This window comes from Grus americana, chromosome Z (genome assembly GCF_028858705.1).
Source record: "Grus americana isolate bGruAme1 chromosome Z, bGruAme1.mat, whole genome shotgun sequence".
Taxonomy (NCBI): domain Eukaryota; kingdom Metazoa; phylum Chordata; class Aves; order Gruiformes; family Gruidae; genus Grus; species Grus americana.
In genome coordinates this window covers 37,827,117-37,854,713 of record NC_072891.1, presented here as the reverse complement: position 1 = coordinate 37,854,713, position 27,597 = coordinate 37,827,117, and the positions used below count along the sequence as shown (strand labels likewise).

The window sequence follows — 27,597 nt, the reverse complement described above, 5'->3', positions numbered from 1 at the left end:
CCTTTGTGATGCACTCGGCCATATATTTATTTCTGGAGAAGGCTGCATGCATCAGGGATAAAGATGGTTTTAAGACTTGTGTATACATAATTGGCCTCCTGTTGACTTCTCCCACAACCAAAGTTCACAGGGCAGAATACTCCCTCACCCCCCAACTGACTGTAGTTCATACATATATAAAACCCTTTGATGGGCGAACAGAAAGATTCATGGACACATCTGAAACAAGAGATGTATTTGGACTTACGCATGTTTACACAGAGCAGTTAATCTAAATCTCAACCAGTGACTCAGGCAGACCTTGCTGATTCAAATTTTGTTGTCCTGAAACATGATACAGCCTGACTGAAGACAGCTTTAGATCAATCTGTCCTGCTACAATCTCATTGCTCTCTAAGCTGTCTTATAGCTCAATTTCACTGAAAAAATAATAAAAGTATGAAATTTTTCTACCTTGGAAGAGAACATCTATACTGGGAAAGAAGACAGGAGAGAAAGGAAAAGTGCAAATCATTTACTGGGAAAGTAATAACAACCATACTCAAGCAGCTCAGGAATACCCGAAGGGCCACTTAAAACTGAAGTACAGGCAGCATTTGAACTTTTAAGAAAAACATAATATATTTTTTCTTAGATTATAACCTGTAATTTGCTGGTGTTTATTCACAGCTCTAAATCTGAAGAACCATTAAAAGGTTATGGCATGCCCACTGCTTTCTCAACACAAGCAGTGAGCTATAGAACAGGACTGATAAAACCACCCTTTATTTTGCCACTCAATATAAGTTCTTTATGCAAAAGAAATCTGGAGACAGTGGGAATGATTTGGTGTTTCACCTCCTTCCTAACACTAATGTTTGTATTTACACTGAGAAGCACAGAGGACTCTAAATGGTCCATGCTGCAGGGAAGTCCTATTGCCTTTTGGAAAAGAAGAATGGGACCCCTACTTATCTTACAATAATTTGTGCTTCTGAGAGGATATGCAGTACAGTTAGTGGTTTTTTCTGACAGTAAATCCTATTTACCAATACTCTAGTGTTGATTTGCTGCTGATGAAAAAAGGTGCAGCTTGTCAGTAGCTACTGTATTGGAAGGTAAGAGAGAGGGATGCAAGGAGTTTCTGTTCATGAAAGAAATGGATTTGCCTTCAGCTCTCCCAGCATATTTTTACATCCCGAGACTCTTCTCCCAGAGAAGAGGGATACACAGCTGTTGGGGTATGCAGCTCCCTGTCAGACGAAGAAGGGAAGTGTTATAGCCACCAAGCGAGGGGCTAGCAGCACTCAGTGGGCTTAACTCCTTGGAGCAATATCACTACTAAGGACCATGGTTTGACTTATGCATGCTGTTCCTGATCTTTAGACTGTGATTTTGTGTGTGTGTGCATGCGTGCGTGTGTGTGCATTTATGGGAGCGAGAGATATTACCATAACAGAAACGTGTTAAAGTCATGAGCAGCTCGATGGCTAAGCTCAGCTGTAGGGAAGCTTATACGTTACTGTCCTCAATATTTCTTCACTCAGTGGGATATATTTTATTAATTTTAAACAAAAGCACTTAGCACCAAGCAAGCCAGCCAAAGCATAAGCAAACAGAAATGACTGAAAAATTATGGAGGAGCAAAGGATTCTGCAACATTGGCCAAACTCTGCTCTGAAAAGAGAGTGTACCACTGATATAACTGGGTCCGAGGAGAGCTGCTGAGGGCAGGACTCATCCCTGTGTTGAAATCAGTGATCTGAGAGAGGGAAACCAGACACCACAGTGTAAACAGAGCACTGTGGGTTAGCAAGGCTTTCTTAAACAAATGTACACTAACTTTTTCTACTTACATAAATGATCGGGTCCTTTCAGCACGAGGCGAACTTGCCTGCTTCCATAAGGAATAGCAACCACCGTGTCATCCACTGCAGGAAGGCAAAAATGCATTCAGTAAATAAGCAAAGAAATTCCCATCTGTTTTCAAATAAGCAATGAAATAGGTGCTTACAAGGCAGTCAGAAGAAAAGCTTTTGGACCAATTAAACAACCCTATGAATTATGAGAGAACATTAAACATCTTAAAAAAAAAAACAAACTTGTTAAATGTGGTAAGAACTTTCTGCTTAGAAGAATCCAAACCTGTTGACTTTCTTCATTATCAACTTCTTCACAATCATTTCTGGATTCCAAGAGTAACTAATAGCTTTCTATTTTACCCCGACTCCACTTAAACATCTTTCAAGTCTTCTGAATCAGTGTTTGTGGTAAAGAAGCAGAAGCCTATTCTGATATTTAACCAGAACAGCCCATTCCTTCACTTGACCGTTTCCCTGTTGAATCCTACAGCTTCCCCATAATGCTGTCCATGCTATGGGATGATCCCCCACTGCCTTCAGGTATGCCTTCCCTTTCACATCTTTTATTTTAATGACTAGAAGTGCTATAGTTCTGCTTCCCTTTCCACACCACTAACAGAAAGCCCCTGGAAAAACAGAAGCCTGTTGGACTGTCATGTAAACAGATCTTAGAGCAGGATCTTGCACCTATGAAGCCCTTTGCCAACCGGATTTAAACTGAGGTGTGAATTAGCATGTAGGTCACATGCTGCTGTGAAAGTTAGTTAGGTCAGCATTTCTAAAGAGGCAGCAACCTTGGTAATGTCCTGAAGGGAGACAGGAAGGAAAGGTGAGGAAAGATGCCAGAAAATGCTCCCAACTCTATGCCTGGGTTGTGAAGTGGGTGCCCAGAGAACACTGACCTGGACTAACCAACATGGCTAGGTTCTTCATTCGCCCTTCCCAGTTCTTCCTGCCTCCTTCCCCTAAAACTAGAAGTCAGGAAAGAAAAAGTATGCATGCCTAACAGGATATTTTTGGGGGTGGTAGTAGACATTAGAGGAACGAAGCCCCTTTCACTATCTGTTCATTAGAACTGCTCACATTTGTGTCATGTAATGCCCGCTAGCAAGAACTATAGCTCAGCTCTCAAAGGAATGTGTTGCTTTGTCAGGTAAGGCTAACTCAGCCAATAAAAGCAAGTTATCTTTCATCCAAACATATGAGCAAGTTTCTGATCAGACCAAACTGGGAAAACTGTTCCAGCCTAGCTAAATCAGGATTCTCAGTTCCCAGCACAATAGTTATTAATGTTTTCATTTTATGTCAAAAAATGAAGAGAAGCAACAGGAAGAGGGAAAACTACAAGAAACAGGGACTTCTTTTAAACAACACATTCATTCATCCAAACCTAAAATACCTCAAAAATGTGGATTAGAACGCTTTTAAATTTTAAATTCAGTCATGCATCATAGTAATTTCTGACACTCTTATATTGTAGAGCTTTATGGGATGAAATATCCATACTTTTGTGGCCACTTAACATCCCAGAAGTGAGGGGGCAAATGAGGGCAGTCTCATAAATCTCTGAGTGTCACAAGAGTTGTGTGGAGATAAAGCCTGTTCATGTGCCCGGGCTCTTCTGAACCTTGCCTCCATTTTCAAAATCTGATTTGATATGTTTCCTCAACCTATCCAGAAATTTCAGTATCTCCTAAGACTTCCATAGCACTGGGGTTAAACTCTACTCAACACACACTCTGCTCATACACATCTCTGATATCATATTAATTAGCAAAGACAGGCACATTTCATTTCTGTGCAGAATTCAAATTTTCTATTTGAAGACAAATATTCAAGTCTTACAAAATTCATTAAATATTGATATTCTAATGCTGATTTTACTGGTACCATTCTGGCACTCATATTCAAGATACTGAGTAGGATAAATACATTTTGTCCATTTGGGGGAACAAAATCCATGAGTATGACATATCATTTTGCTGTATATATATATCATGTTTATTGGAATGAGTCTGGGAAAACAATAACTTCAATTTTTCAAAAAATATTAACAGTCTTTTTACAATTCTTATTTAAAGACAGTCCCATGTCATTATTACATTTGACTGTCTCTCAGTTATGAGCTCTATGCTGGAGAATTAACAACTCATGGATATGTCACAGAAAAATCAGACAGTTTAAAGATCACGCAAGCTTATATATCATATATTCTTAGCGTGTCTCTTCTGTCCCAGGGTATTGCTAGGACTATATTTCACCTGATCTTGTCGTTGCTCTCCATTTTAAATCCAAGCACACTTTACGTGAAATGCAAAGCTCAGTGGGATTTATGCTTATCACAGTGCTTCCTGCTTTCACGAAGCAGAAGCAGTAGGGACTGAAGGATAATTTCCTGAGGTTAACAGTGATAAGGAGGAGACATTTCCTGTGAAGAGGCATGTGAAAGTAAGCATGGCAATATTTAGTCACAGCTCCCTCCAACAATAAGCAGAGAGGCAGATTGTGGAGCAGCCATGTGGAGCACTCTGAAAAAAAGGTGCAAAGTGTGTTAATGGGCAGTTGGTTTCCTCCAGAGAAGATGCATAGGGAGGCAAGGGACAGTCCCAAATCACTGGGAGGACAGTGGCCCAGGGCTGTGAAGAAAGTGTATGGATTTAGGCAAAGGCTATATGTCAGGTACATACAAACAAGAGCATAGACAGAGGTGCTTCCTTTTTCATAAAAATGTAGGAGAGAATTCAATGTCCCATTGCTGCCTGCCCTGCTATGCTTCTGTTTCTGCGACCACTGGGAGATGTCTACCACCCCTATAAATACTGAGGAAGCTGTTCCTGCAGCAAGTGCTAAGTGTTTAAAAGCTTTATTTCTTTCTAGTACTATCCTTCTCCTATGTCTTTACATGATATAAACTGCATGGAGAACGGAACTGGATATGAGCACTAAGAGGAAATGAATTCAGTATGATGAGCTCAAGACTGTGTCTCGGGTAGTTTTCAGAAACTACTGGGACAGTGCTCGAATAAACATCACTATCCAATTTCCCTACCAGAGTCCTCAAAAGTTAATGCTGTGCTCTGTTAGGCAAATAAAAATCCCAAGTGAACCCACAGAACACCTCTGCCCATATCAGGTCACTGCTGTGCATGCCCCTTCTGATTTTTCTTATGTTGCATGGCAGTCTGGCTTTTAATGCCTTGTTCATACCATGAACAAAATAGACTTAGTTCTTGAGAAACAAGGATTATTTTGTAGAGATAACTTGGAATTAACCTATTGACTAGCCAAATGTAAACCAGTCATTCCAGCAAATAAATCAGGCCCTGATCCCCGATATGCTTGTGTACGTATATTTACAGTGACAAATCAGATGCTGACACAGATTTAGTGTCAAAGTGACAGGTATTTAAACAGTGCTGAGGAGGATAAATGCAGAAAATAAACACAGAGTAGATTTAAAAAAGTTTTTCTCAAATTTTCACAGCATGTACATAAACCACTTGGAAGCAAACCTCGAAAAGAATTCATATTAATTCACACACATGAGGGAGATCTGTAAGTGTGCCTTTACAATTGTAGAAAGCCAACTTAAAGGAGCACTTCTGATATATTAGAAATTCATACTGTGTTGCATAACAACATGTATGTCTACAGCAGGGGAGAGAATAATGCCATGTGGTTTATAGAGAGTGCACATAAAATCTGATTATCTGCTTCAGTTCTGTATAACAATTATTTGCATGCAAATGTATCTGAACAATCCTTTCTCTAACATTTTTTTCACATTTGCCTCACTCAAAGACTACAGTCTCTGCCATCTGCTCTTCTATCTATATAGCATTCTCTATATTTAATAGCAAACCATTGGGGTAGGGACTCTATTTTATTAACATTTTAGTACTGTGTATAATATATTAGTGCCTTTATCCTCAGTGGAAAAGAGAGGAGCACCTTCTTACCACAAAGCAACTGAAAAACAATTAATTATTCCTATAGGAAAGACATTTGGAAAAAAAGTTCACAAATATTATTATGTCTCAAGCAACCTGAAGATTTCTGAATCTGTTCATGCACATTGCAGAAACAGTAACAATGAGGTAAAATTCCATCCCTAAATCTATGTGATTTATTTCCTTTGCCCTCTAATGTGCAGTTCTGCCTCAGCACAGGATTATTCCTCTGCTTTCTTCATACAAAATAAGCTTTTTCTTTTCTTTTCTTTTCTTTTTTTCTTTTCTTTTCTTTTCTTTTTTTTCTTTCTTTTCTTTTCTTTTCTTTTCTTTTCTTTTCTTTTCTTTTCTTTTCTTTTCTTTTCTTTTCTTTTTTTTTTTTTTTTTTTTTTTTTTTTTTCTTTTCTTTTCTTTTCTTTTCTTTTCTTTTCTTTTCTTTTCTTTTCTTTTCTTTTCTTTTCTTTTCTTTTCTTTTCTTCTTTCTTTTCTTTTCTTTTTTCTTTTTCTTTTCTTTTCTTTTCTTTTCTTTTCTTTTCTTTTCTTTTCTTTTCTTTTCTTTTCTTTTCTTTTCTTTTCTTTTCTTTTCTTTTCTTTTCTTTTCTTTTCTTTTCTTTTCTTTTCTTTTCTTTTCTTTTCTTTTCTTTTCTTTTCTTTTTTCTTTCCTTTCCTTTCCTTTCCTTTTCTTTTCTTTTCTTTTCTTTTCTTTTCTTTTCTTTTCTTTTCTTTTCTTTTCTTTTCTTTTCTTTTCTTTTCTTTTCTTTTCTTTTCTTTTCTTTTCTTTTCTTTTCTTTTCTTTTCTTTTTTCTCTTTTCTTTTCTTTTTTCTCTTTTCTTTTCTTTTCTTCTCTTTTCTTTTCTTTTTTCTTTTTTCTTTTTTCTTTTCTTTTTCCCCTTCCTTCCTTCCTTCCTTCCTTCCTTCCTTCCTTCCCTCCCTCCCTCCCTCCCTCCCTCCCCACGCCATTCTTCTCTGACAGAGAGAAGCTCTTGTAAAACTCACCTCCCACTGCTCCTCACAGAAACTGAATGTTATCTCTATAGGAATCCACAAGTGTAGGCACACAGTCTTCAGCAGATACTACGCTGCTATTTGAATCTTTTAGGTCATGTGATATTCAGCACTGGAAAATGCTCCAGAATAGTAGAGCTGGTCTGATTAAACTCTAATGCCACCAAGTAGGGCTGAGGACAGGTTTGCAGGCTAGCACACATGATTCCTTAGATGTGCCTACGTAGGCATGACAGCACACCTCCCTTTTTACCCTGCTTTCAAACTGACCAGACGTGCCCTGTCTCTCATGCCAAAAGTTTTATAGCTCCCTATGGTGCTGTAACTATGCTGAAAAGCCTGCCTGGGGTCCAGGATAAACTAACCATATCACTGGGGCACACTAATGGTACTTTACCACTCTGACTTGAACCTGGCCTGCACACCGTGTGGGAAAGACCACATCTGTCCATACCTATCCATGTAGGGACCTCCTGATGACTTTGGCACCTCAGTGCACCCTAGGACTGAGTCACCATGCAGGCAGACATGCTGTGGGTGTAGGTCTGGGAGGGAGCACTGTGCCAGGTTTGCACCACCATCCCCCCAGGGCTCCCTGCTGCTTTAGAGCAGCATGAACCACTCTGTTCAGAGCAGCGTGGACAGACCTATGCCTAGCCAGCTAATACGGCCAGGGCAGTGTGGGTACAGCCAGCTCTTCTCATTCTCCCGCTTCTCCCAAGCAACTAGATAGCTGAGATGGGGTATATTCTGGTGACACCTTTCCACAATCTTCTGTCCACCCCCATAGCCAGCATGATTTAACACAAGAGGGAGGAAACTGTGGGGACAACCAGACTGACTATGACCATTCAACTGCCAGAGAAAGAGTGGGGTGAAATCTAGCTTGCAAGAAACGCATATTTCACTAAGAAGGAAAGATGGCACTTTACCAGAAGGGACAGCTTACATTTATTTGCTGAGAGCTGGGACTTATACTGGCCTCGAACCAGCCGGCAGGTGGACCCATCGCCATTGCAGACCCCACAGTTATCTTCCTTGACAGCGCTTCCCAGCTGGCGGTCACAGCCAACGATCTGGCAAGAAAGAAAGATGTGCAGTTCAACGTGAGCACCTACTGACTGACTGCTCGATCCATCTCTGCAACTAATTACCGCCAAATTTCTCTCTCAGCATCTCTAGAGGGCCATAAAGTACCTTAGCAATGAAAGAGGCTGAGCAAATCTGGCTGGGAGTTTGAACTGAATTCAGACGTGAGATAGTGAGCAGGTTAGTACTCAATGGCTTTTGCAGTCCAGAGACAGAGAAGAGTATTGTTGGAAGTTGGTTTTTTTAGGGCGTTGTGAACATTTCTTGGTCAGAGTCCTATCAGAAATTACATTTCTTAGAGAAGAAGAATGCTTGAAATAGATAAGAGGACAGATAGGAAACAGACAGATAGACAGAAGTAAAGAGCAGCACAGATAAATAGTAACATGGCTGAGATCTCAGTGAAATTTACCTGCTATGCAATTGGGAAAAACATGTGGTTTTAATTATGTTTGAGAATAATCCCATTCCACACTATCAATGCCTGTGTTCAGACATTGGTAAAGATCTGATAAAGAAGGAGGCAATGGTTAAAAAAAAAAGAACTGAGAGTCAGAAATCCAATTACCTACTCTGAAACTGGCTTTATGCTTATATGCCAATTCTTTGGTTCAAAATTTTAAAACTTGAATAGATGCACTAGGCAAAAAACCCTATAGTTCCCAGGAGAATAAAATATAAATTTATAATGAAATGCATTTAAAATTAAATAAATGGAAAATAAATTTATTTAACACAGTGCTAATATAAGCCTACTGTTTGAACTTTGAAATCTGCATCCAAGTTACAAATTTTGCACATAAATAATTGAAATCCAAGAAATTAAGCAAGTCTATACAGTGTTATAATTATCTTTATACATACTAGAAAATGAAAGGCCTTCTAGCATTCTGGCGTGCAAAGTAAGCAATGAAGAAACGTTTGTGTATAAATTCTACTTCTAAAGAGTTTGTGCTAAGATTCTTAGCCAAACAGAGAGTATATATAAACACAGGGAATTTTAAATAAAGTGTTTATTTCAGCTTTAAATTTTCCTGCATCTGTGAGTTTCAGTTAAATCAGAGAGCTGGGTCCTAGAAACTGATAAGAGCAAGTAGGGCACTTATCATCCAGACTCATAAAAGCTGCATGTGCCTGTGTAACTTGCCCACTTAAACATTCAGACTAATATTCCTTATTTGTGCAAATCTACGTGTGCAGAATTGCAGATCTCTGCTAGGGTCACACTTTCTCTTCACTTGCCTGTGAAAATGCAGGCTGTGATTAATAACCAGTATTTACCTTTAGCAATTCAATTCCCATTTCTAACATCATTATTTTACTAGTGGCACAATAGCAGTTTCCTAGGTTATCTGTCATATTGATAGTATAATTAATTTAATTTAAATCAGTATAGGTTTAGATTCAGGCTTGATGAAAGCTATCATCAAATTTCTTTGACTTTACCTACTTCTACTGGGTCAGAACTGGGTCAGTCGTCTATGCTTCTGCATTGTATTTCGACGCTTCCAAAGGAATTAATGAGGGCTAATGGAGTAACGGTCAAGCATAAATGATATATTTCCCTGAAAACATAGTCATATCAAGATTTCAAGAGACATTTTATCACATTAGAAACACTACCACAAATAATGGTTAGATAGCTGAAGCAAAGTTAAGATTATCTTGTCTGTGACTACTCCATACAGAGCTTCCAAGTACAGATATATAAATTATATCAGTGACACCATGTAAGATTTAGGTCTATTTTTTTCTGAATAAGAATATCCCTGCAGGAGCCGAACCACCTTTGATACACACAGACTGGCTTGCAGTAACTTTCATGAACATTTCTGCAAAGACGTGAAAATAATCACTTGCACAATCTGAAAACTGTATGACATAATGCCTACAAATCAGATTAATTTCCTTCAAGTGCATTATGGCTCACTAGCACCCACAGTGAGAAGGGTCCTGCTGAGGAACCCAGATATCAAAGGAAAGGCCAGAATTCCCCCGTTTCATATCTGCTTATAACATATTTTATATTCACTCAAGGGTTCAGTCTAGAGTGGTATCCAAATCTGCATGCCTTTACTTATTTTGAAAAGAACATGTGAATTGCCTGGATGTGAAAAAAGTTAGATGTTAAATCCAGGTATGTGGCAACCAATTTCAAAACCAGCCTTTACTACTTTAAAGCCTTTTAAACTTTGTGAATCATCAACTCACACGTTGCCATGGGCTGTAAACTGATTAAAGTTAATTTATAAACTGACGAATTTGAAGCTAGGTCACAACTTGTAGAGGAAACCACCAGGAAAATCTCAGGTGCAAAAGGAAGTTATACTGAAGTTCGTTGCTCTTTTTGAGATGGCCAGCCATTGCTACTGTATAGCATTAAAATAATTCTTTAGCTGAAATGCTGTATTTCAAATGGAAGTATAAGCAAAATGGAGACCTCTGGTGAAAACCAAAACTTATGTGGTATGTACAAAATGTGCTGCCTGTACTTGGTAGTCTCTCAGATCATTTTCTGCTATTAGAAATTTTGATGAAATTAAATAAATTTCCTATTTCTCCCCAGGGTTTCTACAGAGCTTTTTGTTTTATTCTGTTAGATTATCTGTCTTAATAAATATCCAGAGCTCCGGGAATATGTATGAAATTTTCATTAAAAACCCTTATGAGTGATTAAGTAATGCTTGAAATAAAAAATGTTCCCAAGTTCACTGCTTTTTTTCTTTTTTTTTTTTTTTTTCCTCCCTTCACCACCTAGGGAAATTCTTCTTCCATCTTTTGGAGGTAATTACATTCAGTAAAAAGGTTGGTAGTGTTTGCAACGGAGTCACTGATGCTTTAAAATGAAAAACACTACTCCAGATCTCTTATATTACTTTTTAGTAGCTCTTATGTGAAAACATTATATAGGCTGGACTCTTATGAAAGCAAAAGATCAGACAAGGAAGTATTAAAGTGCTCCTGAAAAAATACACAGTTCATGAGAATAATAACTTTTGTCTCTATGAGCAGAAGAAACATAGGTTTGGCTGCGTTGAGATGAGAATATGTCATTTCTATAACAATATTTTCACTCTCTGTCAAGGCTGCAGAGAACTCACTGCAAAAGATGAAGGTATGGGTGAAAATATGTCACCACCCCACCCCCCCAAAAAAATCTGCACAGAGTTAGCAAGGAACAAGAAGGTAGTATTGTTTCTTTCCGCATCCACCCATAACATGAACAAAACACAGAGGAGAGGTTTTGGAATGGCTGTTATCAGGGATGCCAAAGATGCAACACACTGGGAGAGACTCAGCTATCAGGAAAAGTAGATTCACTTTGGCTGCAGAATTAGAAAAGCCTGACCTGTGGCCATACTCATCTCACTTGGGGTGGTTGAGGACTTGTGAAAATAAGCACCGCAGAAGATACTGCCTGACCAGCTTGGTAGGCAAAGGAGTGAATAGGGATATTGTACCTCTAATCTACAGCTCAGAGTAATGGTTTGGTGGACACAGTTTGAAACATAACACTGACATTTTTTAATCAGAGGGCCGGGGAATATTTCACTCTCTGAAAAGCTTTGAAATGTCAACCCCTCGTCTTGGTTTGAAACTAGAACCAATGTTGAAATTCTGAAGTTTCTGTGGAATGGAAACTTCCTTTTCCAATGCATTCTAGCCCTGATCTTAATATATCCTGGGGGGGGGGGAGGGGGTGGTGGTGGTTATGAAGTCTTTTTCAATCCATAAAGGGCTGGGAAGGAAGCCCCCACCAGGAATGAAAATGGATTACTGCAACAAGTTGTGCCTTGAAATGTTCTGAAGTAAGCAGTTTTCATACTCATTTCTATTACATGTTAAGCTTCTTCTCCTTAAAGCAGGGTAATGAAGCACAGACTTTCCACACTGAAATCTTTTGAGTTTCAAATTGCTGAAGTGCGGTCAGAGGCTTGAACTGCAGATTATTACTGCACAAAATGTCAGAAGCAGCTCCATTCGGTTCCCTGACGATATAATCCAAACCCCATTAAAATCAATAAAATGCACTTATAAGTTCAATAGGCTTTGGGTGAAGCTCTTGCATATTTCTAAAGGTGTTCTTATGAACCTTATTGCTGTTGTGGTTAAATGTCCTTATAGCAGTAAAAGCAGATCATGCAGAGCTCTGGAGGTCTCTCAGTATGTGGAGGATGTCAACCATGCAGCACCAGAGTGAGGAAATCACAGGTGAGTACCAACTCCTTCCCCAGTTCTTTACCACCTCTAAAGTCAGCTGAATTTTTATTCTCCTTATGGGTTTAGCATAGAGAAGTTAGCAACAAAAAGCCGGAATAATAACAGCTAATCCCTAGTTGGCTGAGACTGTGTTGTTTTCTGGCATAAAATACCACAGTTCTGCTCAGAGGTAAAGATTCCATATTACGTTTTAGGCTGAAGTCCCATACTTCATGCTGAGTTTGATTCTTCCCTTCACTCCCACTTTTACTCCACTGACAGCCAGTGAGTTGGCAAAACAGAAAACTAAGAATATTCCTGACTCTGAGATACATACACAAAATCATTTTTACAGGACACTGCAAGAAGAAAAGACAGTCATCAGGTTAGCAGAGCAATTGCTCATGTATAGTTTAAAGGCATCAAGCTGAAAAGTCCCACAACAGGAGTTGGAACTAACTCACTGAGTGCGTGCACGACTGTTATGTGTGTATGTGTGCCCCTTGTGGACTTGAACTCTGGCTCAGTTTAGCAGATTTTTCCAGAAATAAAACTGGGCCAGCAATGACAGGTTCTGCTTCAGCCCTGCTAGCCTGGAAATGCCCTGAAGTAAGAAGTTTTCATAACAATTTCTATTCAGTATTAAGAAACTCTGGGCAGGAAATCATGTAATAAAGCAAGCTTGCAAATCTAGCCAATTATAAATAAATCTCTCTGGTTTTCAAAGGGCATGTCTGCAGTTCAAACACAAGAAGTTCTGAGAATCTGAGAAAAACAAAGTTGCCCTTCACATGGATACTAATGTGGGGCTCAATCTAGGACTTGTGTTGATAGTCACTGCTCAGCTGAGGAAAGTTTTGGATCAGAGCCACTGTTTCAACTGGGTCCAAAATCCTGTTTTACAATCAGGATGAAGAGCTGTTGTACTCTAAATTATTGTAGAGAGAACAAGCTCCAGGGTGTACAGCAAACTGGAACCGGACTGGTGTCTGTGATATAGGGACTCACACCCCCTGCCGAAAGTGCTATCTGCCCTTCAATTCACCGACACCTTATGATGACGGTTTGCAGCCTCAGCGGTTTTCTGGCACAGCCTGACACCCTTGTGCTGTGACAGGCGGTCTTGTGCAGCACCAAGCACTGGGCAGGATCCTCCTGTGTCCCAGGGAATTTAGGTGCAACCACACCACAATCAGCCACTATAACTGAAGACCGTAACGATGATTTTCAGAATGGTAAGGCAATTTGTAACTGTGCTGGTAAAAGGAGGCCCATTGACATGTGAAATCAATGTATTCACTTGGCACTTGAACCAAACACAACTTGCAACTGTTCAGGCAGGGTAAACAAACTTCAGTCATTGATCAGTAGCCAAATCATTAAATATAACCACTGCAGTGACTGAGATCCATCTTCCAAGACTGTACGCATGTGGCTAGCCAGCTCAGTGATTTGTTGTTGCTTGTTGCGTTATGTACCACTGATCCAGTGGAACTGATTTGCAGATCCTGCTTGGTATCTGCACCATTAGCCTAGCGTTCCCACCTAGCCAGGATTCCCTGCTATTACTATTTTTAAACCCAGACCAAGACCCTCATGTACCCTCAGCTGACTAGTATGGCAGACACGATACATTGAGAATCAGTGGTTCAGCCAAAACTCTAGAAGCAAACAGCAAACACCCAGCAGCAGAAGGAACTCAAGAGAAATTTCTATTTCTCAGGTTTCCCTCAGGGACAAGAATACATGTAACCTCATTCTGAAACCACCCTTGATTTAAAAAGAAGCAATTAAATAATTTAAAAGCTACAACTTCTGAATAAGGATTTATAGAGGCATTAAGATCTTGGATGCGGGAAAAAGGCAATTCCTATCCTTATATGCAAATTTCATTTAGAAGGAATCTTCCCACATAAAAGATTGACTTTTTCAGGTTCAGTCATACATAACCAACCAATTTATTGTGTGGGCCAACGTAGGAGAACCGTATCTAGTTCATTCTCTGATGATACAGAAATCCAGAGGTTACCATTCTGTAAGGAGCAACATATAAACAGAATTAAGTTCCGAGTTTATAAACAGATGACAAGAAGAAAAGAGGCTTTTGTGATTATTCACATTCTTTATCTATTTCATTCACACTTTTGTTTTTTGGCAGGATTCGGGCTCACATGTCTATATTCTGCCAGAGTAAGAATGTGTTTCTGCTTTATTCTTTCATGTTTGTGCTCTTACTGATGGAGGAGAACAAAAAACCCTAACTTTTTTTTAGTCAGTGCTCTATAGCAGGTAATTATTGAAATGCTTAATTTTCTCCAGAAGAATTGCACATGTTGTCTGGATAGATAGCTTATTTAGCATTTCCAGGGGAAAGATTTGCCAGGTTTTGTAGATGAAAATACTGCAACAGAAAGTGATTGCAAATGCCACTATAAGTCAAAACTCATCCAGGCAGCTCTCCTGCAGCTTCCTCAGAACAACATGCTGGAGAAACCAAAAGTAAATTCAATGAAGTCTGCCCTCTGGATCCATTCTCTTCTCCTAGACTATGAAGCACTAAACTGAAAAAGCATTTAATTAGCACTTGTGACACATTACATTTGACTGTGATCCTTTGTCAGCTCTGGTGACTTCATGACATGCTTGATATTGCCACTCAGACCTCCCTTCTGTTGGGTGTACAGGCTTCATTCTCCCAGACAGGCTTCTTTTGTTGACAGGAGCCAGTCCTCTGTTAGCTGGATCAACAGGGATCCAGCTGCAGTGCCTTGCTGCTAACAGTGCCAGCACAGACTTTCTGGTGCTTCAGGCAGTCACGTAATCTGTGTTATCAGGGAACAGAATTCACCCATGGTTAAAATACTTGAGAGAGACCGCATGTCCCCAAGCCACTGCTGAAACTGTGTAGTCTATACAGTATATATATATATATACCTGCCGCTCAGCGTGTAAGAGGAGCGCAGGCAGGGTCTATGAGAAGACACTTAGCATGACAGAGGAAACAAATGAAAACACATGCAGCCCCCCTGTCCTGGATCTTCACAGTAACTGGAAGCCTTGCCATTGTCTTCAGTGAGAAATGCACATCTGTTTTGGTGGGGACTCTCAAAACTGCCCAGCCAGCGTGGACATCTTGCCATCTTCACACGGCACTAAACCCTCTGTGCCATACACACACCTCAGGTTTTTAGGTGTGCTAAGGAAATACATGGACAAAGATGACTTCCTGGTAACTGTAACACAACTCTTAAGAGTCTCCAAGCTGCTCTTTTGAATTTCTTCTTTTTGCCAAGCCCCCACATTACAGTGTGTTTCCGCCCCCCCCCCCAGCAAAGGGAGGTGCTCAGTGTTCTGCTGGTCAAAGACATACTGTGGACAGTTTCTCTGCTTGGGAGTAACAGCAGTTATTGTTTCTGCTGAAAAACTAGAACAAAATATCTCTGCAGTGGTGCCAATCTCTGTTGGACCACAAAGTGGAAAAGCAATAGCTCAGGGAAGGAGAGTGGAGTTCTAATGATGCAAATGCAGATTCTTTCACACAGTAAACATGTCCCCATTTCCTTGCCACCCTCTGCCACATTTTTGTGGCACAATGATAGCAGTTTAAGCATTTGGCTATTACACTTCTGAGTCATTAGATTCTCCACCCCACTCCTTTCTGTGTGCTGGAAAGATGTCACACTGGAGGAAAAGCTACTTGCTTTATCTCAGAACAATGATAGTCATCAACAAGAAAACAAAATTGATATTTGTTATCCACAGAACATGAGGTAGATCAGGATGGAGAGTATTAGACAAAAAGTTCAAACAGCAGTTCAGCTGTTCAGCCTGACACAGTTCAAAAGCACCTGACCATCAGAAATCAGGAATTCGGCGCTTCCTGAAATGTTATCTCCCCAGAAGGCATCTAGGTTTCAATACACTCTAAAAAACCATGGATTCATTACGAGCATTTAGGCCCAGGAGCCTGGTGCAAACATCAGACACTGAAAAGCCATTACAATCATCATGCCAAAAGGCTGGGCTAAATTGAAAGACCGCTTAGAACTGATCCTGTTATAATGCCTTCTACATCTGAGGAAAAAAATAGCCACCCTCTTGCCTAAATAATACAGTTATTATTACACCTTTTTGCATTTTTCTTCCAGCGTTTTATAGCTCAGAAAAGAAAAAGGAAAAAAAAAAAAAAAGACAGCTACAAACAGGAGTCAGAAATAGCTGAACTACAGGAGACTCAAATCCCAGGAACATGTAAATACTTAGACTTTTTTTTCCCCCCAATGCTTTCCTTTGTTTTAACCTGACTTCTGTCATAGGCTTGGCAGAAGAAAAAGATCATTACTGGACGCTTTCATGGGGGACTGAATGCCTCTAAAAATGAATACGCACTAGTAAAAACACAAATGATGCCTGTTTGTAGAGAATTAATGGAACAAAGGCCATTCATTTCTCTACTTTGCCCTCAAACAGGCAAATGAGAGGCACTTTCACTCCTCTTGTGGGAATGTAAAACACCAACACAGGTAAAAATCTGTTTCTGGAAATTATTGTCTCTCAGAGATTTCACAGTTAGATAATTCACCAAATTAAAGTGCAGAAAAATGGAATCTTGTCAAAATAAGCACATGATGCCCAGTGTTACCAGTAAACAAGCATGGATGAGAAGAGTCTTTAATATTAGAGCAATGAGTGTTGCAGGGTGGAAAAATGCAGGCCATTTTCTTCCAAGGCTTCAGACAGGATGAGAAAGAGTCCTTGTCTTCTCCTTCCTCAAAACTGGAGTTGACTGGAAGGTTCTGAGGAAGGCATGCAAAGAAATCATGTCTCAACCTAAGGAATGACAAGGAGCGGTCAGGGGCCCAGGTGCCGATTTGTGCAGCAGTGCCCCCGGCGCAGCCCACAGCGCCAGTCAGGGCCTGAGGAGTTTCAGGAGCCTTCAAGAGTCCGCTGAGGTCACCACCTAATCTAAAATCTGTATTTTACATGTATCAAGCAGGTTTACTGCGCCAGTGAGTAGCTCATCCACACACAAACCGCACCGAACGCAGTGTTAAGTGACACCATTACCCTGATTAGCTCTGTATTTTGGGCTGAGCTGGAAACAGGAAAGGGTCTGTGCAGCAGCACTTTGTAGACGGAAAGGAGAAAGAGAAACCGTCCATCATGAAATCATGATAGACAGGCAATATAGCACAGTCATCTATTGAAAGGAGAGCAGACTTTTCCACTCTGCTGCCATTATGCATCAGCCAGCGTAGCCTCTGTCTCTGATGAAAAAAATTGGAACCACACACATGTATATATATAGCCATTTAAGTATGTGTATATATAGAACATAATAATTTGGAAACTATACAGTGGAAAAAACTATTTAACAAAATATATCTTCTCTGCAGAAAAGTCTGCAAAAAAGTCTACGAAACTGGATACGGGAAAAGATCAGGTGTGTAAGTTTCAGTACCCTGTATAATGACAGATGTTCCCATTTATCACATTTTTGTATCTATCTGTTATTATTTCACCTATTAAATCTCCAAACCCTACTGAACAAAGCAGCATATGACCATCCGGAAGGTAATATTTCGCTTACATTAAAAATATTTTTAGAATCGGTGAATCTCAATTCACAATTAATTTCTTCGTCTATCATAGATTTATAACAGCAAATAAGTAACATCAAATTGTAAGCTTAATGCTAAAATATGAAATAAATATGTTTCATTTGTGAAGAAGGTGTATGAAACTATCCTCAATACACTTTTGGCAAAATACTCTTAATCCAGCGCATTCACTGCCTCAGTTTGAGATGAACGATAGCTTTGGAAATTCAGCCGAATTTTGCTGGCTACAATTCTATTGCGATACTGACTTCAAAAATAAAAAAGCCATAGCACATCATTGCATTTTATTAAATATTTTCTAATGTTTTTTTTTCAAATCAGTGTTTTCAGCTTGTGCCCACAGTATACTGAGGTGCATAGACTGACCCTTTTTGTCACAGGTAATTTTCCCTGTCTGTGAAAGGCAGCTAAGGAAACTAGGCTTGTTGTCAGTTGACTTTGAAATCACTATGCAGCTCAGCAGGAAAAAGTCTTAGGAATCAATAAATCAGAAAAGTTAAAAACTACCTCTTGTAGCATTTGGTAGTAGAACTGTAAAAAACAATTTAATACTGTCATATTAGACATTAGACATACTAGACATTAAGATAAGCATTTCTGGGGTGCAGCTCTCTAACTAACATCCTGTAAAATTGAAAGAACGTAAGGGAGAAAGATGGGCAGTTTTTGGAGAAGAAACCAAAGCGCTTTTTCCAATCCTGAGCAACCTTTTTGTAGTAACGAGGTTACTTAAAGCCTTCTTAGAATTAACCAGCTTTTTTATCATTGGATCTAATCCTGTTATTAGAGCTATAATATGATTCATTCTGCTATTCCACCATATAGATGAAATAATTTCCTGGTTTTTAATAAAAAGAACAATAACAACAATAATAGTAGTAGTAATAACGATACTCATACAATTAGGATCAGAGTTGGTTTTTCAACAGCAGTACATTCTGAGACTGCTGTAAAATTATTCTAGGTTTATGTTGAAATAACAGAAAGCAAATGTAGACCTTTTCTATCTTGATTCTTCAGAGAAATTTAAAGGCATCAGTAGGTCTTACACAGCTGCATGTATAAGAAACCAGTCGGTGTTTAACACATCCCAGACACATATCTCATCAATTTCTTGGGCTCATAAGACTGTTGTTGACTCTTTAATAGGGACCATTCAATTAAATGTTGCTATTAATTGTAGCATCATTCTTTTTTTCAGGTTTTTGCAATAAAATTTACACCATATTTCAGAGACAGTGGCTACACTTTTTGCCTTCAATAGAACACCTTACCTAGTTGCACCCTTTCAGCAGTTATCTAAAAGGGACATTTTCAATGTCTAGCCTTTCAATATGAAAATGTCATAAGCTTTGTAGAGGCTGTCATGATTTTTCATAGAGAATGGCTCCTGTTGTCCTGTGATGTGGCTGAAACGTTTAAAGCAAGACCCCAAACTACACATTGTGCTGTGACTTGTATTGCAGGAAAAAAAAAAAAAAAAAAAAGAAAAAAAGATAAGTACATGAAAAGAGCAAGTGCCTGTGAAAATGGAGGGGAAGCAGCGATTCTGTGTGGACAGGGAAACTGCCGTATTTTTACTGAACTTTCCTGGTTCCTGTGAGGCTCAGATCCCTGGGCAGGGGAGGAGGAAAGAGAGTAGAAGAGGAAGGTCTTTCCCCATGTGTAAGTAAAAGAGACTGCCCAGACTGCAGGCATCTTTTCCATGAACGTGACTTCAGGGAAGCAATACTCAGTTACATCAGGTGAGGATTTGGCTATGATATTAATGGGACCCGCTTTTTGGAAACACTGTGCAGCATGTTACTCTCTGTAATAAAAAAAAATAATAGTTATTTAAAAAAAAATCCTGTTCTGGTGCTATACAGCAATGCGCAGATTCTACCATAAGTACTAGAGATGAAAGAAGCCTTGGATAATCCTTGATCACTCATCTGAGAAAGTAAAGACTGATTTTCTTGTTCTTCCTTGCCAGAGTTAACAAAAGGAACATTTGTGGAATTCACAGAAGCAGAAGACAAAAATTAAATTGAAAGAGAACCAAGTATGAAGATTATGACAACAGGAAGAATAAGTGAAAGGGATGAGGAAAATAGAAAAAGCCAAAAATGAAAATGGAATATTTCCCCTTCAACAGAAACAGAGAGAGAAATCCAAGATTTTTTGATTGTAGCAGGGAAACTGGATAACGGGAAGGAGATTTGTTTTCATTATTAAAGGTCCCGGTAGGTTTCATGGATTATTGGTGTTTGGGTGTCTGGAATAACCCCTCTGGAGCAGGAGCCCCTTGGAAAACAGAGGGTGGTGGAAGCTGCCTGTCTATCTGACCCCTCAGATGACTGAGAAATGGATGCTCCAGAAATTAGACCAAATTCTTGTTAGAAGCAAGGGTATTCAATTTAACTATCACATTTTTGCCTGAAAACATCCACCTTATTTTAAACTTGCTAGAACTTTTGGTACAGTTTATTAGAACAGAAAGAAATTAGAGGGGACAAATCTACTGCTACTCAGTTTAGTTCCTGTCAGCATGTGACAGCAATTTTCATTCTTTCTGAAGACCCAGACACTTCCTTCTGCTTGTGCAACCTTCTCACACAAGGAAAAAAGGGAAAACCCAACCCCTTTCAAACGTGAAAAAAAGAAGATAGATAGGACAGGCATAAAAGCTTCAGCTCTTTCAAGCCAACTAAGAAGAAAGAGGGAAAGAAAAATAGAAAGAAATAGAGCAAGGAGAGAAAAAAGGACAGGAAGGAAGGAAGGAAGGAAGGAAGGAAGGAAGGAAGGAAGGGGAAAGAGAGAAAGAGAGAAAGAGAGAAAGAGAGAAAGAGAGAGAGAGAAAAAGAAAGGAAGAAAGGAAGAAAGGAAGAAAGGAAGAAAGGAAGAAAGAAAGGAAGGAAGGAAGGGGAAGGGGAAGGGAAGGATTAAGGAAAAATCCAGAAAAGTTCCATGTTGTTTCCTTTTCAGAGAGATTAAACATTAGGTGTGAGCTACATGAAGCAGAGGGGAGAAATCATTGTTCTAACACACATGCCCAGTGTAGTGATTCCTTCTTTTTGTTGCCATGATGATGCAAAGTGTGATGAGAAAGGACAACCCTGATTTCAAATAAAAGCCTAATATGAGATATTTTAAAAGAAATAGAATTATTTTTTCTGACGTAGAAATGTATCATTAAGATAGTCAATATGCAATGAAAAATGACTTTTTAGTGCTAATAATGGAGACAGAAGTTTTTTAAAGCTCTTGTCCTCAGTGAATGTGAAGGTGAGCAGGAAACTCTCGTTTTTACTTCAGTTGGAACAGTCATTAGTGAGTCTGAAAAGCTGCTTCCACAAAGTATAGACAATTTCTTCTGAGTTTCACAGATGCAACTGAGGATCACTGGCAAAATGAGACCAGTAACTCCAACTGTGTAACCCAACTGTCATATGCAGAAATTGCTTATACCCTCAAAAACCCACTAATGGATTTATTACAGGAATTTATTTTAAAAACAGGGAAAAGTAAACTAGAAATTGGAAGTTTTAAAATGTGTTTTGCTCTGGATCCCCATTAAATTTATCCATATAGACATTTCCTAATATGGAACATTAAAGCCCTATTTCTCTTAAAGGGCATTTTATTGACTTCAGCATGGTGGTTTAAAGTCGTGGCATTATAGCAATGGGGCATATTGTATCCTGAGGTAAACTCAAAATGAGACCCAAGGTCACATCTGAGAAGCAATCTGCATTGCTGTAAAAAAGGAGAAAGAAAAAAGGACCCAAACAACATAGATATCCTTATAGAAACAAATTTAAAATGGTTAGGAGGAACAAGAGAATTAGGAAGAAATTAAAGGCATTACAAAAAGAGTTTTTAATTTGAAAAATGGTGTTTCTCAGTCTCTGTCACCTATGGATTTAAAAGTAAAACTCCAGAAAGAAAAAAAATAATGCTCAGAAATTAATTCCCACTAAATTCTTAGGTATTTTGCACAAGGATCAATGACAAAATACAGCCCATCTCTTCATGGAAGATAAATACATTTACGTTTATGTAATATAGGGAGAGGTAAGACACACATAGCTTGCATGATTCCTGAACTGGCACAGCCATCTGTATGTACTGCCCTATGCCATGATACCTGTTTGAGTCAGCAACCGCATAACCTCTCCCATACCCTACCTCTGTAAATAAAAGTGATTTAAACATCTTTTTAAGGATCTCTAATCACACTCTTCATTGAATCAAAGATTCAGGGATACAGCTTGTTCTACACACAAAGGTAGCTTTGCTTGTCCTGAATACAATCAGAAGTCTCTTCTGACTTTAACTGCTGGCTGGCCAGCACGTAAAACAGAGACTTTGGTTCAATAACTACTAATTAAACAAAGACTGATGAATGTGTCACTAAGCTACTGGTAATTCTAAACCTCCAAACAACATGAAAAATGAAGGGATAAATATGAGAGAGGGATTTTATAATTTCCAAATGTTGCATCTTGTGAACAAATGCATATTTGCCAACGAGAGTGAAACCCAGCACCTTTTAATGAGTAAAGAGTACTGAGGCACACATAAAGCAATACAAGTAACTCTTCATTTCTGCCATTAATAACCTCATTTAAGCCACTAATAACCTCAGGAATGCTTGTGAGCACATATCAGGCCATGGGGTGGCCCAAATCTCACATGCTAAGAAATATCCCTATGGTTAGTTCAGAGAGCTGACACAATTGTTTGATCCACTGGGAAAAATGCATGCCTACATAAGTATACACCAATGTTAGCATCACTTTTACTAATTCAGGATTCTTGCACAGACTGTAATCGAATAGGCATGTTTACATGTTTTATAAAATGTTCTAGCTCAATGACATTCAATTCCTTCTTGGTTGCCAACTACAGTGTAAAAAAAGTCATAAGGGGTGTAATCAGAACATACTATGAAAGTCCATATACTTCTCTGTAATAAAGGCCCAGTAAAATAATACTTGGATCAATGCAAGCCCACTAGGATGGCAAACTTAAAGTTGCTTTCAGTAGTTTTGCTCTGAGCAATCCAGAAAATATACCTCTTCATCCTCACGATAGTGTAATTACTTCTTGCAAAGAACCTGTTAACAAATGTAATTCCACTTTTGAATCTTCAGGACCTTAGAATGAATACCGATCTCAGGAGTATGCATTTTTTGCAGTTGTGACAAACCATGCCTTCGTATTATTACAGCTGTCCGCTGCACTGCCCCAAATTATGCAGTTCCAGAGACATCTCATGAAAATGTTGTTGAACCCCCAGGATCATTATGAACTCTCTCCAAACTACTGAGACCTGTGATTGTTATGTTTAGAGTGTGTTAACCATTTTACGTAAGTGGTAGCCTGCAGCTACTACTGCAAATGCATAGAAATAACTTCTTCGATCATATTTTGTCTCCTCTGAAATTTACATGCATTCACTATGCTTACAGAAGAAAGTTTATCCACAAAAATGTTATAGAGCAAGAATGCTCCACTTTGGTCTTTCATAACACTACAGTTTCCCATTCTTTTAAAAGGCCCTTTATAAAAGCCATAGGAGAACATTGCTTTCAAAGAAGGTTCACCATTAATTCTGGCATATTTTATACTGTTTACCTTTCTGGACTGCTTAGGTAGTATTAGCTATTGCTGTGTAGTAAAGCATCTGCTGTCCTAAAGCATACAATTAGGGCAAATCTAGTTACGAAGTTCTAATGCAGTACCTCTACTGTCACAAATACATGACTGGCTAGCAGGGATGCACTGTGACGAGAATACGTTGAGCTGCTTTAAATTTAACACACCCAAAGATATAAAATTATTCACTATGAGGAATGCAGCATGAAAATTTGTTTTTTAATATCTTTTTTTGGCCATCCTCAAAAATGACACAGTAATTGTCAAGTATATGGAAAATGCATTCCTCAAGGGTCGGTACTGGGACCGGCACTGTTTAAGATCTTTGTCGGCGACATGGACAGTGGGATCGAGTGCACCCTCAGCAAGTTTGCCAATGACACCAAGCTGTGTGGTGGGGTCGACATCCTGGAGGGAAGGGATGCCATCCAGAGGAACCTTGACAGGCTGGAGAGGTGGGCCCGTGCGAACCGCATGAAGTTCAACAAGGCCAAGTGCAAGGTCCTGCATGTGGGTCAGCGCAATCCCAAGTACAGCCTCAGGCTGGACAGAGAATGGATTGAAAGCAGCCCTGAGGAGAAGGACTTGGGGGTATTGATTGATGAAAAGCTCAACATGAGCCGGCAGTGTGCGCTTGCAGCCCAGAAAGCCAACCGCGTCCTGGGCTGCATCAAAAACAGAGTGACGAGCAGGTCGAGGGAGGTGATCCTGCCCCTCTACTCTGCACTTGTGAGACCCCACCTGGAGTACCGCGTCCAGCTCTGGGGTCCCCAGTACAAGAAAGACATGGAGCTGTTGGAATGAGTCCAGAGGAGGGTCATGAAGATGATCAGAGGGCTGGAGCACCTCTCCTATGAGGACAGGCTGAGAAAGTTGGGGTTGTTCAGCCTGGAGAAAAGAAGGCTCCGGGGAGACCTAACTGCGGCTTTCCAGTACCTGAAGGGGCCTACAGGAAAGATAGAGGGACTGTTTATGAGGGAATGTAGTGACAGGACAAGGGGTAATGGGTTTAAGCTGAAGGAGGGTCAATTTAGATTGGATGTTAGAAAGAAATTCTTTACTGTGAGGGTGGTGAGGCACTGGAACAGGTTGCCCAGAGAGGCTGTGGATGCCCCATCCCTGGAAGTGTTCAAGGCCAGGTTGGATGAGGCTTTGGGCAATGTGGTCTAGTGGAGGGTGTCCCTGCCCGCAGCAGGGGGGTTGGAACCAGATGATCTTTGAGGTCCCTTCCAATGCAAACCATTCTATGATTCTATGATTCTATGCTGATGAGGAAACTGAATGCTGAAGATTATAGAAAATACAAAGTCATTGTGTTTACACATTAGAAATTATTCTACCATTCTAGGGTATATAAGGAAAAGGTTAGTTTAACTGAAATTCCTCAGGGACAATAATGCTAGTGCACTTGTCTATTTTCAAAATACAAACATTAGCCACAGAGACAGTTAAGAAGTAACATCAGTCTTTGTAGTTGTAATAGTGCAGCTACCTTCAGCCTTCCAGAAGTAAGAAGTGTCATGAGAATGCAAATGAGTTTGACTTAGTAGTGTGTGCTTATGAGCTCTGTTCCTAAGGGAAGGTTTTCTCAGAAAGGTATGCTTCATATTTGGACCAAAACAAAAATCAACCTGATACTGAGCCTGAATGCACTGCTCCTAATTTCCAGGCTATTATAGGCATAATACTTTGAAACATTTTGCTATCCAGATTCCTGTGCCTCCAGTTAAGTTTTTAAAGAATTAAAAAACACAAATAAAGACTGAAATTAGTCTGTTTCATCAGGCAATCTGGAATTTTGAGAAACTTCTGCACTCGGCTCAGGTCAAGAGGTCTAGATGACTGCTTTCTTCAGATCACAAATGAGATTAGTCCAATAACTGCCTACCCTGTTTCATATACTGCAGGATTGCTTCTGGCTCAGAACAGTAAATCAAAGAGAAAGGAAACAGGGAGGAAAGCTTTGAAAGGCACATAAAGTGCTTGAAAATACACTAGAAAGCCAACAACACATCAAGTCTACATAGATTTGAAGGAGACTGGGCACTGAAACATGAACCTACACTCAACCTTTTCTGAGATTCATGTGTGTTCAGTACTTAACAGAGATAGCGCAAATATCCTCCCCTCCATCAACCTGTAGCCTACATGTAGTTCAGGAGACTAAAGCCTGATGTAGATAGGTTCAAAAAAGTAGCAATAAGTAAAAGCACAAAGTTATATAAAACCAAATCAGGATGCAAATGAATTGGTTGAATTATCAACAGATCTCCATGCACTGTGAAGTGAAGGGTTAAAAAGTCCCCATATTTCACTTTTAACAAACAGGGAAACTGAGGCCGAAGGAGATGTAGCAGCTTGCTTGGTCCTGTAGCAAATCAATGTCAGATTTTCTGGTTTGGTGCCTCATCTACTGCTATGTGGTTCATGACTTAGAGGGAGCAATAAACCTCAAAGAAAATATAATTTCATAGACTTGGAAAACTTTGGTACATCCAAATTAAAGGCTAAAACATTATTTTCTTATGGTGCTTTGAAATGAGATCTGCTACTGCAGTTAACTATACAAAACAGTTAAAAAACTGAGAATACAATCCTCAAAAAACTCCCCCAGGGAAAGAGCATAAAGTGAGAAAATAACTTTTGAATTTGTACACCTCTTCCAAACAAGGTAGAAGTCAACTTAAGAGAACGAAAACAGATTATTTAAAGGAAGACCCTAAAATGATACAAGTATGAAGGAGGAGAGAGAGTGAGCGCCTGAGAGAGATCTAATGGGAGGAGTCATGTAGAAAGGCATTAGGGTAGGGCGTTTCTCCTTACTTGGCACAAGCCACTGATGCACATGTCCAGGGATTCTGTATAGCATCGTGTCCCATCCAGAACCTTTGGTGCTAGCTCTACAATCAGAGCTGTTCCTCTGGCCTGGCACTTCAGTGAGCATGGGTTGTCTGGGTCGTTAGAGACGGGAAGCCACTCGTAAAACTGTCCCTGGTACTTGACGTCATTGTGAGCAGAGCACTGCTGAGCACGAAAATCACCTGCTTCTGGTGGGCAGTCCTGCAGAAAAGAAAGAGGAAAAGGTCAGCAGGTTTATTTGTGACAGCCAGTCGCAGTATCATGCAGCCATCTGCGCTCCACAGCTGCCAGATGTAGGAGTTTTTTCTGTTTAGACAAAGAAAACTGATTGAAATAGCTACAGCTACACATAATTCAACTGGATAATTATACCTTCCTTTCTTCTTTCTGCAAAAGTATTGAAAGAACATCAAGACCATGTGTAAATATGCTCAGGACATAAGAAATGTACTGTACGTGTCTTAACCACAGCCCTGAAATGCTCTTGCTGAATCTCTTTCCACTTGTGCACATACGTGGAGAAGTGTGTGTGCACAGCCACTCTCTTCCAGCCAAATTTTTGTCTTTGTTTGCAGAGAAAGAAAAAAGAATTACGTGATTTAGCTGTTTGTTTATTTAAGCTCTCCTCACTAGCTTTTTTTCACCTCAGTGACCTAAATTGGTGGGTAGGGCAACACAAATCAGAAAAATGTGATACATATTTGCATTTCTTTAGCCTAAGACTTCATAACTTGCATAATTAGTGACTTACTATTATTTTACTGGGAAGGCTTTTATAAAGCCCCTTTGTTATTCCTTCAGGAAGTTTGTGAGACACATAAACCCTACTCTGAACCCAGTACACCTGTTATAAGAACAAAGACCACTCACACTACTTAAAGTCTCTTGTTGATGAGAACATGAGGCTTTTCTTATCCACATATACTTTCTTGCCATCATTTAGCACTGAAAACCATGAGTCAAGTTCTCAAGAGAACAAGACCTTCAAAATCATGAGACTTCAGGCAAAATAAACATGAGGGTTTTTTTATTTCCTTTCCAGTTTTTGATCCTTGAAGAATGATATTTCAAGTTTTCCTGTGCAAGCAACCACAAAGGCTAGAGATTCATTGTGGGTTCTTTTAGAAGTAACCTGAATTTCTCACATAATTATGGGAATACAGGAGCTAAGCTTCAGCAAAAACATTAAACATCATGAGAACTGTGACAAAAAAGCAAGTGTTGGCAATATGGCTGCCTCAAATTATAAAGGTCCCATAGTCCTCTACCTTGCTGCTGTAAGGAAATCTGCTCCTCAATGATATCTGGTGAAATACCAGGTGAAATTAATACTTGTTATAGCTTTTGCTTGAGGACTGTAACATTTTTTATAGAGAATTATAACTGTTG

At 39.5% G+C, this 27,597-nt stretch overlaps 1 protein-coding gene across 6 annotated transcripts in view; it reads right to left on the bottom strand.

Moving 5' to 3' along the window:
• Positions 1-27,597, bottom strand: part of ADAMTSL1 (ADAMTS like 1) — a 463,393-nt gene that overhangs the window by 131,918 nt on the left and 303,878 nt on the right. For all 6 annotated transcript variants that reach the window (XR_008574683.1, XR_008574684.1, XM_054810181.1 and 3 more), the window contains 3 exons: positions 26,173-26,409; positions 7,746-7,872; positions 1,836-1,910 (listed from right to left, as the gene is read on the bottom strand). Coding sequence is in view for 4 of the 6 variants with exons in the window: in XM_054810181.1 (XP_054666156.1) it covers positions 1,836-1,910; positions 7,746-7,872; positions 26,173-26,409 (439 nt within the window). In the remaining 2 variants the exon portion in view is untranslated. The remainder of the gene's footprint in view (positions 1-1,835; positions 1,911-7,745; positions 7,873-26,172; positions 26,410-27,597) is intronic.